Source organism: Pterocles gutturalis, unplaced genomic scaffold, assembly GCF_000699245.1.
Source record: "Pterocles gutturalis isolate BGI_N339 unplaced genomic scaffold, ASM69924v1 scaffold25040, whole genome shotgun sequence".
Taxonomy (NCBI): Eukaryota; Metazoa; Chordata; class Aves; order Pterocliformes; family Pteroclidae; genus Pterocles; species Pterocles gutturalis.
In genome coordinates, this window is record NW_010144062.1 from 1 (window position 1) to 17,468 (window position 17,468).

Consider the following 17,468-nt stretch of genomic DNA (forward strand, 5'->3'; position numbering starts at 1 on the left):
TGGGAGCAAGAAAATCTCCTTCCCCTTCCTCCTGCACAACTCGCTGTCCCCTCCCTTCCCTTTCCCGAACGCTTGAATGCTGATTTCTGAGATGAAAATCTTCCTCTTCGGACAGCCAGGACTCATATGAAGGACACGCAAATATTGGATCATAAATAAGAAGCGAGTCTGGCGAGCTCAGAAACCCAGCCCAAAAGGAGCAGCATCAAGAATCCACCCTTCTGCACAACTCACTCCCCACCCAACACACATAGAATACTAATTTCCTGAGATAAGATCTTACCCTTTAAACAACCACACACGCGCGCGCACACACACACACCCCGAGAGTGTATATTATTACTAAATGTAATAGGTTAAACTGCGCAGCACGGGAAAAAGCCTCTTCTGTAACTCACTCCTCCTGTTCACCCTTCTGAATGCTGAGATCCTGAGGTAAATTTTTCCCTTACTCACAGCAAAGACTCTTTTTGAACAGGACACAAATATATATTAGATTATAGAGATGTATTAAATTATTCCAGATTTAAATCTATTTTTTGCTGCCAAGGGGTCGGGGGACCAGACGTCATTGTGTATATATATTTTTTTTCTTCCCTCTTAACTCATTTATGGGCGAGTCAAGGCTGCTGAGGAGGAAGAAAACAGGATAGTTAGAATCTCTTTATCCTTATTCCCCAGAAGTTTTTTCTCTCATTGCTGTGCATTTCCTTTAGAAAAAGGAAACCTCTTATTTTGTGAACCAAAGATTTATTTTTTCCCTTCCTCCTGGCCAAAGGAAGGAAACAGACACAAATTGACACATTTAACTAGTTGAAGAGATCTATCTTTTGCAAAAAACAAACATCTTTATCCAAATCTGAAATAGTGTGGAGGGAGAAACTGGAATATCTAGCTAAAAACAGGATACTAATCTCGCCTCAGAAGAGGACGAGGTAAACACTAAACATTAACTTGTTCTTACAGGGAGGATTCAAACCCTAAATATAATAAATGGGGGATTACGGGTTTGGAGTGTTAGTGCAAAACAACACTGGAAATAAGTCAGCTTTTCCAGTCAGATTTCATCCACATCTGCAGCCTCCACACCATCATCAAAATGCAACCCCCAGCCCTGCTGCTTTTATAAATAATAACACAGCTGCCAATGGCAGTAGTGCTGGGTCAGCTTGGCTCTTTCCTGCTCCAGCTGCCCATAATATTCAGGATGAGATTCTGGGGTCAGAAAAATCTAAAACTCAGCAACAGGAAAAGCAAGAGTCCCTAGAAAAACAGCAGCTTTCCCCTAGTCAAAGTCAGGAAGCAGGCATGCTCTCTGAACCTGAGAAAGCTAAAACTGAAGAAAATCAGGGCGATAATTCTTCAGAGAACGGCAATGGAAAGGAGAAAATAAGAATCGAATCGCCAGTGTTAACAGGATTTGATTATCAAGAGGCTTCGGGGCTAGGTACTTCGACGCAGCCCTTGACATCCACTGCATCTTCTCTGACTGGTTTTAGTAACTGGTCTGCAGCTATAGCTCCGTCTTCTTCTACAATAATCAATGAAGATGCAAGTTTTTTTCATCAGGGAGGGGTCCCTACTGCCTCGGCTAATAATGGTGCTCTGCTATTTCAGAATTTTCCACATCACGTCAGCCCTGGCTTTGGTGGTAGCTTTTCCCCCCAAATTGGACCCCTCTCTCAACACCACCCTCATCACCCCCATTTTCAGCATCATCACAATCAGCATCAGCAACAGAGGAGGTCTCCTGCAAGTCCTCACCCACCTCCATTCACACATAGAAATGCTGCTTTTAATCAATTGCCTCATTTGGCTAATAATCTTAACAAGCCACCTTCTCCGTGGAGCAGCTACCAAAGTCCATCGCCTACGCCATCTTCATGGAGCCCTGGTGGCGGTGGATACGGTGGGTGGGGTGGGTCCCAAGGTCGAGACCACCGCAGGGGACTGAACGGAGGGATAACACCCCTGAACTCCATCTCGCCCTTAAAGAAGAATTTTGCAAGTAATCATATCCAGTTGCAGAAATACGCTCGACCCAGCTCAGCCTTTGCTCCCAAGTCATGGATGGAAGACAGTTTGAATAGAGCTGACAACATTTTTCCCTTTCAGGTGAGATACTCTGTTACATTAATAAGAAAAATAACACGTAAGTGCATTAAAATGCCCTAGAAAGGGTTGGGGGTTTGAACAGTGTGGTCTGATTGTATGCCTTTTGTGCTTGCAACTGAAAAAAAATATATGGCTAACTTAAAATGTCACAGTGTGAATTGGGCGGGGGGGGGGGGGGGGGGGGGGTTAATAGTGGTGGGGGGGGGGGTGGAGGGGAGATTAATAGTAGTGGTTATACAGTATCTGTTGCCCACCAGACATCTGTATTAGCCAGTTTCCTTCACCTTAACACTTATCAGCATTCAGAAATAGCTGATGAACAAATTTAGTTACTAGTAGCAAGTATATCTGCAAAAAAGGAGTAAGGAAAAAAAGTGCTGCTTGCTGAAGTCTGAAAGATCTGAGGCCTTCTGAAGTATTTGAGAATGTACCACATCTGAGAAAAAGCATTAAGTGATTGTGTTTTGTTTTACACTGTCATATGGACTTGTAGTGCAACATAATTTTTGTAGCATTTTTTGGAAACTGTATTTTTACATAATGGTAATCAATGCAGTTTGCTTTCCTCAGTAATGGCAGCAAATTTTGGTTACAGGCCATTAAATCATCACCAAAAATAGATCTGGATGAGTTTCAGTTGGTGGTGTCCTATATTTGAATATGGCCTTATCCTGGAATAAGGCAGGTTGTCTGGCAGTTGAACCTCTACTTCTAGGCTGACGTTTTGTGAATTTGAAAAGAACTGTATAATATTGAACCTAATGTGCAGTAAAAATTAAACCAGAAGTACTCTTCATCTGACCACTAGTTAACCCTACCTTTTATGTGTGTCTGCCTTTTGTAAACTCCTTTAGGGCAAATCCAGAAACCCAACAGCTCTTTTACATTTAGTGTGTTGTTTTTCAAGATCTTCAAATAAGTGCAAAAGTAAAAATTTCAAAATGATTGCAGTATTTCTAACCGTGCTGTAAGAACCAGGGTGATCTACTTTAAAACAATTCGGAAGATCTGTACATCGAAACTGTGTAATATGTATCATGTTATAAACTGCCCTAAAGAAATAGAAACATATTTAATAATGACTTTGTGGATTCAGATGTAGGAATGTGGATTTTTTGACTTTGTGGATTCAGATGTTCAGTTCTTCGTAAACTGCTGGGTTTCTGTTTGGGTTGCAGGGCCTGCCTATACAGCCTTCTGACAGCCGAGCAGCTGCTGGCAATAACTTTCCATTAGAGACCTTTTTTCTTCTGCAGAGCTACTAGCTGGTTCAGTGTCAGGTAGAGCCCTTGTAAATTTAGAATGCATAGTAATAATTGATTTTAATGTCAGGATATGTAATTAATATAATGAACCTGTGCCCAGCATACTAAATTTATACACTGAAGCCATTAGAAAAAGAGACATTGCTGGAGTCAGTCTTTTTTCAGCCTCACTGCAGCAAGACTTGGCTCACAGTGTAATTCATTCTGTACCCTGACACACAGCTGATGTTCAGAGTGACAGAATGAGATCGTGTGTCCTTGTCCTTGTGTATAAGGCCCAAATATAAATGCAGGGTTAAAAACATGCTTGGTTTGACATAAAGGAAACTTCAGGCAACTGGCAAAGTCAACCTTGACTTCTGGGTTGTGTTCCAAACATAAAATATTAAACACATGTATTTTGATCATGGTAGAGAAATAATTTTTGTGTAGCATGTTGGTATCTGTTTACATAAACACTAAGATGAAGCTGTACATGTCAGGACCAAGTCTGACACTTCTTCATGCCAAGAAAAGGAAAGTGTTGGGAGTGAAGTGCTTTCCAGTCTGTCACTATCACTTCTGTGAAGAAAAGGGCAGGGCAGCAAAACAGGACTTCAGCACTGCAGACCTAGAAAGATGCTGATTAATTTTGAAGCCATCTTGGACAACTGCTTTTTATAACTTTTTTTGTATAAGATCTTTAGCTCCTTTGGTCACTTGGTTGTTTGTGTGTTGAAAGCATACTGAGTTTTTGAATAGCTGGAAACAAATTATGTAAAATTTGACCTTTGTTGGCTTTTTTTTTTACTATGCTGATTTGTATGCCTGACTCAAAGCAGAAGTAAGGAGTTTTGCTTATTGTGTATTTGTTTTCATGCATATATACATATATATGAAGTGTCCTTGGTGATACAATCATGTACTGGTCAGGGCTATTTTGTTACTGGAATCTTCTTAGATTCCTATTTAGGAAATCATAGAAAGCTCTCTTTGCTGCAGCACCATAATGGAGTCATTTGATACAACTATCCCTTTCATGTAATATTTATGTTTTGCAGCTTAAATCATTAACAAGTGCTGCTGCAACCTAGTGAAAATTAGTTTCTTTAGAAGGCAAGCTGTAAACCAGCAATTGCAAATATGTGGGGATCACTTCTTTTTCTCGAAGGTTGTCTTTACGCCAAAGCTTGTTGAAACACAGAAGTCTTATGTTTTGATGAAAATCTTAGGGTAAGCAAGTGTAAGTGCTTGTTTCCTCTTCGGAGAGGACAGCATTGCATAATGTCCCTCTAAGCCACTACTGTGAACTGCTGCTCACTTCAGACATTTCTGCCCGTGGCTCTTAGATGCTTGTGATGAGGTGGGCATTCCAAATGGCACAGATAAAAGGAAAATACTGTGGTGATCTGTTTGACAATCTTCCAGTATGATGATTGCTTGCTTGGTATTGAGAGCTGCGTGCAAAACATTGTGCTTTTTTTTTTTTGGTACATGTTTTTCATTTGGAATTCTGTCTCATAACATTTCAGAAGTAGTGTGTCTGTAAGAACCTCTTGTTGCAGAGATGGAACTGGAAGCAAGGTCGGAGAAGACTTACCGAATCTGTTATTGAAATTAAGTTTTGATATTGTGCTTTAGCCACTGGGCAGGCTTCCCCCTTCAAAGATCTTTTGAAAAGAGAAAAGCCATTGTTCTTTGTGCGTTCATTTGAAAAGGAAATGGTCTCCAAATGAAAAAATGGTTCCTGAATAAAAAAAAAAAAACAAAAAACAAAAAAGAGACTTTTGGATATAACATCCTTCCCTGCAAATTAATAAATGATGCTTTGACTGTGACTATTGCATCTTACAAAGTTCCTGATTTTTAAAAAAATAATTCCTTCTACTTCTGTCCCAGCAGCACTGACAAACTAAGTGCTCAGTAATTGCGTTTTACTGCAGCATTGCCCTCAAGATTATTTTGGCTTTCCTTTTGCTGTGTACTTGCACTTCCTCATGAGAGTGGAACATCCTGCCTGTTATGCAATGCATAAATCTTGCTTTGATAGGCATTTCCAGGTTTCCAGATCTCATCTTCAAATGCGTGATGTTGTTTTTTTGAATTGGTCTTTGAAGGCACAAGCAAATGAAGCAATAGTGTTCAGCTTTCTGTAAAAATGCTTAAAAATAATGTGTTTCTTCCTGGAATCAGGCTTGAAAATAACTGCCATTTCAAAGAATTTTGTACGAGAGCAGTTCATTATATCCACTTGTTCAAAATGTTTTTTCCTTTCTTCTAGAGTGTCTAATTTCCAGGTATATAACCCCTTCCAAATCCATTGAGGGTCTGTGCCAGAGATTCTCTTTCCCCAGGCAGATATGGAATGTTTGAAAAAACACATAGGTGATTACAGAATGTGTTTTAATCCTTAGCTGTACGTCAGGATTTGTTTGCCCATAGAAATGGGTTAATTTAATAAGTGCGTTAAACAAATTCATGGGGAATTGGAATGAAAAAATAATCTCTTGAATGCATTTGCCGATCTTTCCTCTTGAAAGAATTTTGCAAATAAATTTTTTTACCATGCCCCTTTAATATATGTTCTTTGTTTTTCGATGAACCTCTTCATAAATCAGGATGCCTGGTTGCAGAAAATGAGGCTACTTGTTCTGCAGAAAGTTTTGCAAAATTTAGTTTTTATTGTAGCAACTGTAATAATTCCAAAAACTTCAAGCTACCATTTTAAAATTGAAGAAATACTTAAAGTTGGATTTTTAAATGTCTGTTCACCCATTTTTCCATAACTACATCAGCTGTGTAGTAATTAGTGTTTTGTGAGCTGTTCCCCACAGCTACTGATCTGTGGAATTAGAAGCACTCTAATGTGGTATGACGTGCACAAGTTAAGTACTGTGGAAGTTAACACTGTTCTTGTTTTATAAACTTACTACTGACGTTAATACTTAGGCTGTGGCCCTCCTGTGTGTTTTTGACCTCAGGGTTTCTTTTTAAAGAGAGCTTTTGTTAAAAGCTATTTGAATTATGTTTGTATTTTCCTAAGATTAAAAGGAGTACTCTTATTAAGCAGTTTGATTTGAAAATTGTGTACTTAGCAGGCCAGCACAAAGATTGAGAACACAAGATATTGTGGAAAATAATTTCTAGAAGATACTTAAAAAAAGCTTAATATGTGGCAAAAATAGAATCGGATGTGTTACTGGAAATTTTTACAAAGGTCTGTCAAGTTTGACTAAACCAGAAGTGCTGCCTCCCAGAAAAACCTCGTATGTTATGCAGCGCTTAACTCTTCCACCTTTTTCTTACTGTTCCCTGGTGAAGCTGTAAGAGATGACCAGGGCAGCATACAGCAACATCCTTTCAGGAAAAACCTGTTTATTCAAAGCCTTTAATTCACTGGATACTGGACTGGGAGCTGGAATACGGCACTTGCAGGGCGAGGGGAAGGAGGAGAAGCTTACCCAGAAGCATAATGAAGTCCAAATTTGCTTCGCAATTAAAAGAAAAATGTGGAACTTGTATTTAGTACCTGCAATATTACCTCTCTGCACCCTTTACTTTGTCTGAGACACAAGGGTTTTTAATTGTGGGGAATATGTACAAGGTTTCAGAAAGTCTCAGGCTTCCAGAGCTATAATGAGAGTAACAAATGTAGATGTGAGTTTTCTAATTTTCACAAGTGTTGTGGTTTGACAAGATTTAAATATATAAAATAAGCCCCAGTTTTACAACTACACCTACTCCATAAATACTGCTTAATCACCTTCGATAAATTGCGTAACACACTGGCATGCTTTGCATTATTGATGCCTCAATCTTCAGAGAAATTATATTTTATAAGAACAGGCACAGACTTCACTACCAGCAAGTGCGCATACCTTCTCAGGCTTTACTTTGTTTGAAGTTTGGGGTTGTAGCATTGGGAGGCTCATCACATGAAGCACTGAATAGAAACTCTTAGGTTCTGGAATCTTAATTTTTCAGGTGATAATCTGTGGGTGCAGATGAAATATAATGTATCTGCACTTTAATAGTTAAGTAAGATGTCCAGTTTTTGGATGTGCAAGATAACTTAGGCATGGCATTTTTAAGTGCAAAATATAATCTTCTTGTGCATGAAAAATTAATGTGTAATTTCTTTTGCATAGTACCAAGTGACATTCTTTTTGGAACAAAATGTCTTTGGACTTTGAAAAATAAAATTGGAACAGGAATTAGAATTTAGAGATTTCCTATTTACAAGCAGCTCCTTTTTTAACAAGACCTCTAAACATAAAATAATCTGTCTGGGTGCTTGTGGGGAAACCACTGTAGTCACGGAGCTGAAGTGGTTTGCCCATACTCTATAAAGCCATTGACAAAGTTGTGATTTCTATACAGTAGGAGAATCAGAATAATTTTATTTTTCCATAGACAGAGCTGGTCAGTGTATAGTTCAAAACCACGTTTGCTGTTGTAGAATATTTACAGTCTTGATAGCTCTCTCGTAACCAGGTCTCCTAGCTGCCACCTCTTGTATACTATTGTGGAAACAATGCTGCTTATTCAAAATTGTGTTTAATTAAAAGTTTTTTTAAAGTATTGGCTGACACTTTAAACATAGTCATGCATTAGGACTGCAGGTTGATCAGGTTGGTTTCTTTCTTTTTGGTTGTGGTGGTTTGGTTGTTTGGGTTTTTTTGGGGTTGGTTTTGGTTTTTTTTGGTTTTTTTTTTTTTTTGGAGGCCTTGTGTTCACCCTGATGTCTCTCTGCCTCCATTCTGTTTCCCAAGGATAAATACATGTGCCCTTGAGCCCTCTGATAAAGCAAAATTTTAGATGCCCTAAACAAACTCCTGTAAAGCCAAGTTCCTGCGATCAACCTCGGTAAATAATACCAGGCTGTAGGTAACTTGTTTTGTTACTGAAGTGTACCTACGCTGCTTTATTCCAGGGTAGTCATTACCCTTATGTATTTTCTTTATAAATAAACAAAAAAGCATACAGCAAGCAATCCAGTTCTATGGAAAGCACTGTAACTTTGTGAATTGATCCATTAAAAACGCCACCATATTGCTATTAATTCTCTCTACATTAAATCTATTGAAGAAACCATAACCTTTTTCCTAAGTACAGCGTGGTTTATGTGCTTTATAACTCATAACTACTGTGTATCTGAGAACAGCTCACATCTAGTTGCCAGTTAGTGGTCAGTATCTTGACCATTGCAGCTTTTTTGATGCTACAGAATTAAATGTATAGTTACAGATTTCTTCAGCAATATGGCCACTACCACTAACCTGTCGTCAGTCTTTATTTCTATGTTAGGTATGTATTTCAGATACAATATGTGCTTCTGATAAAATGTGCTGGCCATCTTGGAAATTAGGACTGGCAAAATTTGTGCTCCCGTTTCCAAAGCAGTCTCAGAATAAAAGGCCTTTAAATTGTATAAAAATTCTAAAAAACTGTTAATGGTGACTTGCTCTAGCAGTGTGGACACTTCCAGTATCAGGGCAAGTAGGTCAACTAAATTAATGGAGTTCTTTTATAATAAGCATTGTGCAAGCCTCTGAACCAGTTGAGCATGGCATTTTGTCTGGTCTTTAGGACGTGCATGACTGACATCTTTTCACTGGATAGATGTGTACAGGTTTACTTACCAAGCGTTTGAGCTGCTCTGCATTCCCAGAGGGGTGGACTGCTGTATGAATTTCAGCAATATATCCAAACTCAGTGTAACAGCAGTAGTGGCTCTTAGCGTTGTGCTTAACATGTTTTGCCATCTTTTAATTAATAAGCAGAGACATGGAAGAGCAAACTGTTTCAAACAAGCCAGGAATGAGACTGATCTTCCCAAGGGTGCTGAGGTTGTGGCAGTTCAGCACCATGAACTGACAGTGATGATTAGATACGCTGTAAGCACGGAGACCTTTTGTTGGAAAGAGGCAAGAAATAGATAAGTAACAGATCAGCGCTTTGAGGGTGCTCCAGCCTGTGGCAGACTTCTCCATTGCTATGACAAGTTGCTGGAATCACTGGAGAGTGTGAGTGTGAATGTGGGCCATATTTTAGCCAGTCCTCCTTTTTACGTGTTTCCTAATAGCTGCAGGTAGGAATATGACCAGTTCCTTTTTTGTATTGGTGCGCAGGGTCATGTTTTTAAATGTTTGCAGTACAATTAGAAGCTTATGGGCCTTATACTAAAAAAGTGACAGCTAGCTGCTTCACTCAGAACGGGAAAACTGTAAACTCCTTGCCACAGAAAGCTTCCATTGGAGAATGTGGTGTCACCATCAGCTAACCAGTTCAGTTCTGTTTTTTTTCTCAAATGTTCTCAATATTAAAAACTTACCATTGCAGCAAAATCCTCTGTTTGTTACTGTAGCTCAACCCCAACATAACACAGGCATTTACGAGACTATCTTTGGGCTCGCATACTCCCGTGCATACACAGCCCAATAAACTAGAAATTACTTCGCTTCGGTTTCTCCTTTTGCATCTCTCAGACAACTAAAATGTTAAGTGCCACAAATTCAACCAACACTTGGAACTATGGAGGTTCTGCACTTTGTGAAATAAGAATTTTGCAGCTGTTCATGGTTGGACTTGAGGTTAATTCCACACAGGGAAACACAATGCAGTATGAAAGCCAGAATGGAAGAAGGAATAGCGACCAAGGGACGTCAGGTTTTCAGAAAATGCTCCCACCTGTATTTTAGGCTATTTTTGACATGTTGTGAGGACTGCTGAAAATGTCGAGATTGTCTTCTAGCCATCCATTCCTGAGTTAAACAGCTGTTAGATCCTGATGGGTCCAGATGCAGACTCAAGGACTTTCACTGAACCCTGGTGTAAGGTATTTTAGTGTCACTAGAGTTTGAATACTAGTAGTTTATACACCAAAACAATAATTAAATACTAGTAGGAAAGGAAGAAACCAGTAGGAAATGTGTGCAAGTAAAACACAGAATTTAAGGATGTAAATGCTTGTGATAGTTTCTCTAAGGTGCTTCAATTACTTTGTAACATAAATGACCCAGGAAATAAATACTGTGGAGAGGCAGGGCAGCACTGTGCTCTTTATAGCAGATTGGATATTGGGCTAGACTGACAAAGCAAATGGTTCCAAAATGCTATTTGAAATGCAGCATGTCTGGGTAGAAATACTTCACCTGTTCTGTGTCATTAATAAACTGTTCCGAAGAGAGGAAAAATATAATGAGATTTCATTGAAAAATAGTAATTTTTAGTGGTCAGAATGTAACTTACGAACTTGGAAATGGATCAGGACTCTAGGAGTTAGTGGGTTCCTGCTCTTAAAATAGCATTAGGTGTTTAAAGTCCAAGATGACTGATCATTGTCTGATGTAAAGAACGCCTCTTGCAGCCCTGCAGTCAATACTGCTTTAGCACTTCATCGCTGGAAGTAAAGGACATTCTAACCTGATGCACAGCAGTCTTTGTGCAGTACCATTTTTTACTTCACCACTGGTTTTAAAAATGATCAAAGCTGGATCTGTGTGCTTTGGAGAAATTTCAGCTTCACAGCTAGAGTTAGGGACAAAAAATATCTATTCAGAGCTGTAATAACAATAGTTGTAGAGAAGCAGTTTAGAGAAAATGTCTGTCCTGAATTGCTCACATTTTGCCTTCTTAGTTGAACAGAAACTTTCCATCTCTGATCTTAGGTCAGGGGTGAATCTCTTAGCATGTGAATGAAATAAAGTCTTTACAACTGATGTTAGAGTTCTTCCTGGACATAGAAAAAATAAATTCAAGGTGGATTACTATAATTGTATAAAATTCTATCCAACTGTTTCTACCAATATCCAAATGTATAAATACATAGGTAACATGGATCGGTGAACAATTTTGGGAATGAGAGTTACTTTTTGCCTCCATTAGTGACCTTTTATGATACTATAAAGATTTCAAAGTTTATATATCATTTCAGTTTTTCTGAATTTGACGATTAAAATAACACATTGCCAGGATATTTTGTGTTATCTTATGCCACTCTAATGTCAGATTTGTAAGATGGGGAATTTATTGTTTTAGCTGGGAAAGTCTGAACCATGCATGTGTTAAATGATGGCTTTGGTTAACACTATTTGGAACACTGCTGCTTGTATGGAATACTTTATAATTACGCAGAATTTGAACCAACTGTGCAGATTTAGATGTTTTCAGTTGTTGAGGTAGTAGTTTAGGTGAAGGAAATTCTGTTTGTTTCTGGAATTTAGATTTTCTTAAATTCAGGGTGAAATACCTCTTTTCTGATTTATCCTTGCAATTCTGTCTACCAGAATATGATCTTTACTTCCTATCAGTGGAATTATTTTTAACAAAGTTGAACTGTATAACAAGGAATACAAACTAAATATTGAATTGGGGCTCTTAAATTATTGTCTATGGTAAATATCGATCAGATTAATATTTAAGAATATTCTAATTTTTAATATTCCTATATCATACTGACGTTAGCATGTGTTTTTGCTTAATTCTGCTGTAGTAATGTAGAACAAAACTGAAGTTTGTGTGTTTCAGATGGTCTTGTTTAACACTGTGTGTTGCTTAAACTGGCTTTGTTTGTATTTGCTTGCAGGATCGCACAAGGACTTTTGACATGCATTCACTGGAGAACTCACTGATTGACATAATGAGAGCTGAAAATGATTCACTGAAAGGTAAATTTAGAAAGAGACTATTTCCTGCAGTAAATAATTGGGAAGTCTGTGCTTACTTAGAATAAGAAACTTCAGTTTTGGTTAGGAAAAGTAAAGTTCCATTGTGCACCTAATGCCTGTCAATCAGCTTGTCTCGGACTCCTTTTTTTTTCAGTTGTCTCTAGATGAAGCTGTTGCAAACCGAGCACTTGAGTGTGTTTTGTCTTTAGACAAAAAAATGTGAAACACAAACATAAGCTGATCTTTTGTGTAAATTGCCAGCGTTGTTTTTAATAGATACAATGTGTGCAGCCTGCAAAAATTATCAACTTCAGGAATCTTGTGAAGCTCAGTGCACATAACTTTTTACTTAATGGTGTTTTCTTGCTGAAGTCCTAGTTCTTTCTGTCTTGGGGAAGAAGGGTTTATGTCATTTTTGAGAAGAACACTGAGTATTTAATCACTTTTTTTTTTTTAGTTCTTTACCTTTCATTTTTGTTGCTACCTTGAATTGCAGAAATCTTTTACCATTGGGAAAGGAAAAGTTGGGGGTTGAATTGACTTGCAGTTGGGATTGATTTTTTTTTTTTTTTTTTTTTGGCAAAGGTAATCTTTCTTTGAAAATACCTCAACTTAACAAAGTATTGAAAGCATTGTCTACATATTTTCTCTAAACCAGAACAGAAACTGCTTATGGTAGACAACTCAGAAGTCTAGTTTCTTATTCTTGTTCTGTATAATGAGTAAGCTGTTTCAATTTGATGGTTACTTGTATAAGGAAAAGTAGTCGAACTCTTACTTACGCTCATTATCTAAGCATTCAGTTTTGTTACCAGTCATGAGACCACTAAAAAAACAGACTGCAGTTGTGGTTTCTGAAAGCAGATTTCTTTTGATATCAAGGCTTGTGGTGTTAATGAAATTTGGCTTATTTTAATAGTGATTCTTGCTCAGAAGACCAACTTCTGATGTGCTGGCAATAACTTGCATTTGTGGCATTCACTGTGGTCTAAATTCAGCTTGCGTTTCACATTGCCAGTACTGTGCAGCAATTCACGATGATGAGAAACACTAAGAAATATACTTCCCTATTGAAATGACAAGGAGAGCTTGATGTAGGTAAAAGTAATGCCAAATAAATTTAAAAAAAAACAAAGTACATTGCCTCCTTATGTGGTGGGGATCAGGCTTTTATTAATGACAAGTAGTAAGCTTTCGTTTGTTTTATAAGCTGTCTGGCAACATCCTATGCGCCCAGCATTGTATACTGGTGCGCTTCCTTGACTGCAGCACCTGGGATTTGCCCTGAGACCTTCTATTCAACTGTCAGGCAGGCCCAGCCCAGGATTTAGCTGCTGAAATCTGTCAAGGTAACAACCCAAGGTGACATGGCTGTAGAACAAATAAAATTTCCCTTTTAATTTGAATTTAACAAATTCAGGTTCATATTTATTCTTATGTATTCAGCAACTAAACAAGGGTAGTTCTGTACAGTAGTATGATTTTTAGTTTAAATGTTTCAAAAATATTATTTGCAATTTAATTTTTTTTGAGTGCTTACCATGTTCTAAGAATGATGGAATAAGTGTGTCAGCAAAAATACGTATAGTTCTGATACACGTTAATTCCTGCTTGAGCTTGATTGTTAATCCGCTCTGCAGAGTCATCTATGGTTTGTCTAAAGCTTTGTTTGCTTTGTATCATACTGCTCAGAACACAGTAATGTCAATCAGGTATTGTTCTGGAAATTGTTTCATAGGTTCTTCATAAATTGTTCTGTTTTATGGTTGATAGTTATAAAACTATAAAGAAAAAGCCTCAAAACTGAAATGAAAAAATGTAAGTGATCTTACATGAAATAGTTTATTGTGAAGTCTCATTTTTCAAGGATTTCCTCAGCAAAATAATTAAATTTGCTTATAGTGAAATAAGCAGTACACTGAATTTGACCGCTGCTTATCTGGCATAGCAGACTTAATACAGTAACTTATTGCTGTAATGTACTTAGGAATAGATCTTTATTAAAACTAGCATCTACTGTGTAGTGGTAATGCCGCAGTGATCATCTGTAAGTAGGGCGGGATTTGCAAGGAGAGGAAATACCTCCAGTTAAACCAACTGATACAGCTGGAAAAAAATTGTAATTTGCGGGTACAAAACATATTTCAAGTCAAGTCTGAAGAAAGGCTCGTGATCACAAGCCTTCTGTGTGGTTTTTTTATTTTTTAGCTGGAGCAGTTCGTGTATGATTATGTCTTAACACAGATTGTCTCCTTTTTTCACTTTTCTTTTACCTCATATTTATTTAAGCTGTTTGAAAGGGATCTTTAAAAACCTTGGATCTAGGAATCTTAAAATTCAACAAATTAGGGTTGTCAATTCAGATCTTGCTGGCCATTTCGAACACCTGCAGTTAAATAAGCAGATCCATAAGAAGTTTTTCATTTTGCATTTTAAATAGGTTAATCAGTACATACAGTGCTTTTAAACTCAAGTTGGGTACTCTCAGAAAGGAAAAGCTTCTGGGTTTGAGACTTTAAAAATAGCCTGGGCAAGACACTAATAAAACATACTGTAGAGAGCAATCCCAGAATGGCATGGAAATAATTTTGATGATCTAATAGGTCTCACAGCTAACTTGTGATTCTTTGAGAGGCTTTAATATTGACTCAGCATGAGTTTAATATCTAACACTAATACCACCCCCTTTCATATTGTAATGGACTTCAAGAGAAAGAGGTACCATGTTAAAATACACGTTCAAAACAACTTAAAGAGAATGGACGTGGTAATAGATACCAGTCACAGTTTGGAACCTGCTGTCTCTTGGAAATAATTTCTATCTTTAAATGGTATATTCAGAGCAGCAGCTTTTGGATCTTGTAATAAAATTATAAGTAGGAATTCTTCAAAATTTAACAATACTTATTCACAGTGTGTACTTCTTGATGGACATGATTAGGCTCTGCTAGCTTTGGACTTGTTTAGGACAATAATAATTATGTTCTTGGGTTGTCTTACTATATGAAATAGTGTTTTCTGCTAGAGGTTCAAAGGTGAATCTTAAGTATCATTGATTCAGTACATTCTATATTACCTTATACTGCTTCTGAGAGGCATTTTACCATTTTTTCCCCTCTTTTTAAGGTATATTTTTATCCCTGCTCAAATCCTCTTCCTTTGCCGAGCAGCTGCCATTTCAATATGTTATTTTTATCCACATGAGTGAGTGTGCTGTGTGCTGCATAGCCAATGACAGCCTGCAGAAGCCTTTCCCTGGAGACTAATTGCATCTTCTTTACAAATGTATTTGGCCTTCATGAGCTGAGCCTGGGATCCAGAGACTGGTTTTTTTGAATCTGTGTTTCCAGATGGCAATTTGAGCATTACCGTAATAGTAGTAGATTGACTAAATATTTCCTTGTTAAGTGACACTGAAATGTCTTTAAATACTTTATAACCACAGACTGTTTCATTACTGAAATATCCTATGGCTCAGTTCAGGATATAAGGTTATGGCCTGGAAATTATGCAAGGTGAAATGGATTAAAGAAGCAGGGCAGTACATCTGCTTCTAGCACTGCAAAGCACTCCTGTAAAGTTTGGGTGTGAATAGCTCAGTATCTGCATGAATGCTGAGTGTGAAATAGTCTCTAAAGACTAAACATACTTGCTCACAAAAAGGAAGGTTTTAGAAGTAGCGTAAGGTCAGAGTATATATACATACAGACACTGGGAGAGTCAAACAGCAGCTCTTCATTTTAGAAATAAGGCCAGAATGATGAGAACTGGCACCGTTCAGGACTTCTCTGAGCAAGCAGATTTTAAATTTTTATTTTTAAATTTTTAAATTCTAAAAAATTTTAAAATCTATTTTTAAAGCAAGCATCAGCCCTTTAATACTGATCTGAAAAAGTATTTCAGATGTGAAGAAAGTAGGTAAACCTTATAAAGTATTCTTTGATGAAAGGGATAAAAATAGTTTTGACAGCATTTTATGAATATCAGATAAGGAACTGAAGTAGTTGTTTCTTTTCTCGCTGAATGGATTGTGCTACATGTTCAATATTGAGTAGAATGGGCCATTTGGTTTCCTGTAATGAGAGTCTGGTGAGAATCAGGCCAAATATTTGCCAAGGGCTAGATAAGAAAGGCTATGATTCTTTTTGGGGAAGTGGTCCTTTATATAGGTGCAGGACAAAATCCAAGCTGTTTAAAATGTAAAATAATAAATTTTGATGTTTTTCTTAAATTTTAAAACCATCTTTACTTTCATAGCAGTGACTAATGCTTGAGGTTGGTGGCTGAGATCAACCTTCCCTGTTCTGTGCAAATGGGTACATAATCTAGTTACTGAGTTGTGAAAGTCAAAGGCCTCTGGCCAGTGTGTGTGTACTGGTGTGGGCAGTCCTCTCCATGCCTCTGCTGCCTCTTGGACGTGAGCGAGCTTCCACAGGGGAGCCGTGGTGGTTGTAAGGCAGAACTCTGAGAGCAGCATCCACGGTTGATCTCGTTTGTGTGCCTTGTCTCAGAGCAATCTTGTCTAAGAATTACTCATTTGCAACTTTTAACGTAACCAATTTAGGATGAAATGCACAAAAACTTTTGCTTCTACTGCACCAGGCTGCAGACAATTTTTTGTAGACAGTTTGCTGTAACTGTCTGTGGAAACCATTGATGTTTTACCGTGTTGAATGTTTCTTACTGGGGATCTTCTTGAATTTTACCTTCTATACAGTAACCAGGAAAGGCTAACGGGATTTGCAGACTTGAGTACATATTAATTAAGAGGAAAACCAATTGTTTTATAACCTCAAAATATTGCTGAGCTGGGTCTAATAGCAATAAGCTACATACAACCCATGGTGGTGGAGCTGTGTTGGGGAAGCACAGCCTGTGTGAGGTCTGTTTGGAACCAGCAGCCCCCATTCCTGTTGCAATCCACTGTTAGCAGTTGGGTTAGACTAGAAGTATTGCAGCTGCTATTTAACAAGTAAGGGCGTGCTTTCTTTCCCAGTGCAGCTAATATTCAAAATTTTGGGGCAATATTTAATATTTTCCTTTTTTTTTTTTTTTTTTTTTTTAGTCTTTTCGTATGCTTTTCTCCCCAGTTCCTCTCTTGGTGATTGCCGTGTTTGTTGACTGATCCCTCCCTTTCCAATGTTTGGGGTTTACCAGAGCCTTTATTTAGAAACAGCCAACAGCTCAGTAAAAAAATTAAATCCGCGGGGCAACAGAACGGGCAGAAATCTTCCATATATAAATATTGAGATCAGGCCATAAACTGGATTCTGACCTTACACAGAAGTCATGACAGCAATGCATAGTGCTGTGATTTCACATTCATTTGCTATTCCCTAATGAAGGTCCAGCTCTCCCATCGACACGGACATGCGGCTGCGGGGCTGAACTGCAGCTTCTCTGTAAGAAATGCTTCATCTGATGAGGTTTAGAAAGGCAA

At 37.9% G+C, this 17,468-nt stretch overlaps 1 protein-coding gene across 1 annotated transcript in view; it reads left to right on the forward strand.

The window, feature by feature from the left end:
* The first annotated feature begins 9 nt into the window (after positions 1-9).
* CPEB4 (cytoplasmic polyadenylation element binding protein 4) overlaps positions 10-17,468 on the forward strand; it is a 40,526-nt gene continuing 23,067 nt past the window's right edge. Inside the window, exons 1-2 of the mRNA XM_010084994.1 lie at positions 10-2,115; positions 11,947-12,057. Coding sequence (XP_010083296.1) covers positions 994-2,115; positions 11,947-12,057 — 1,233 coding nt within the window. The 5' untranslated portion in view covers positions 10-993. The remainder of the gene's footprint in view (positions 2,116-11,946; positions 12,058-17,468) is intronic.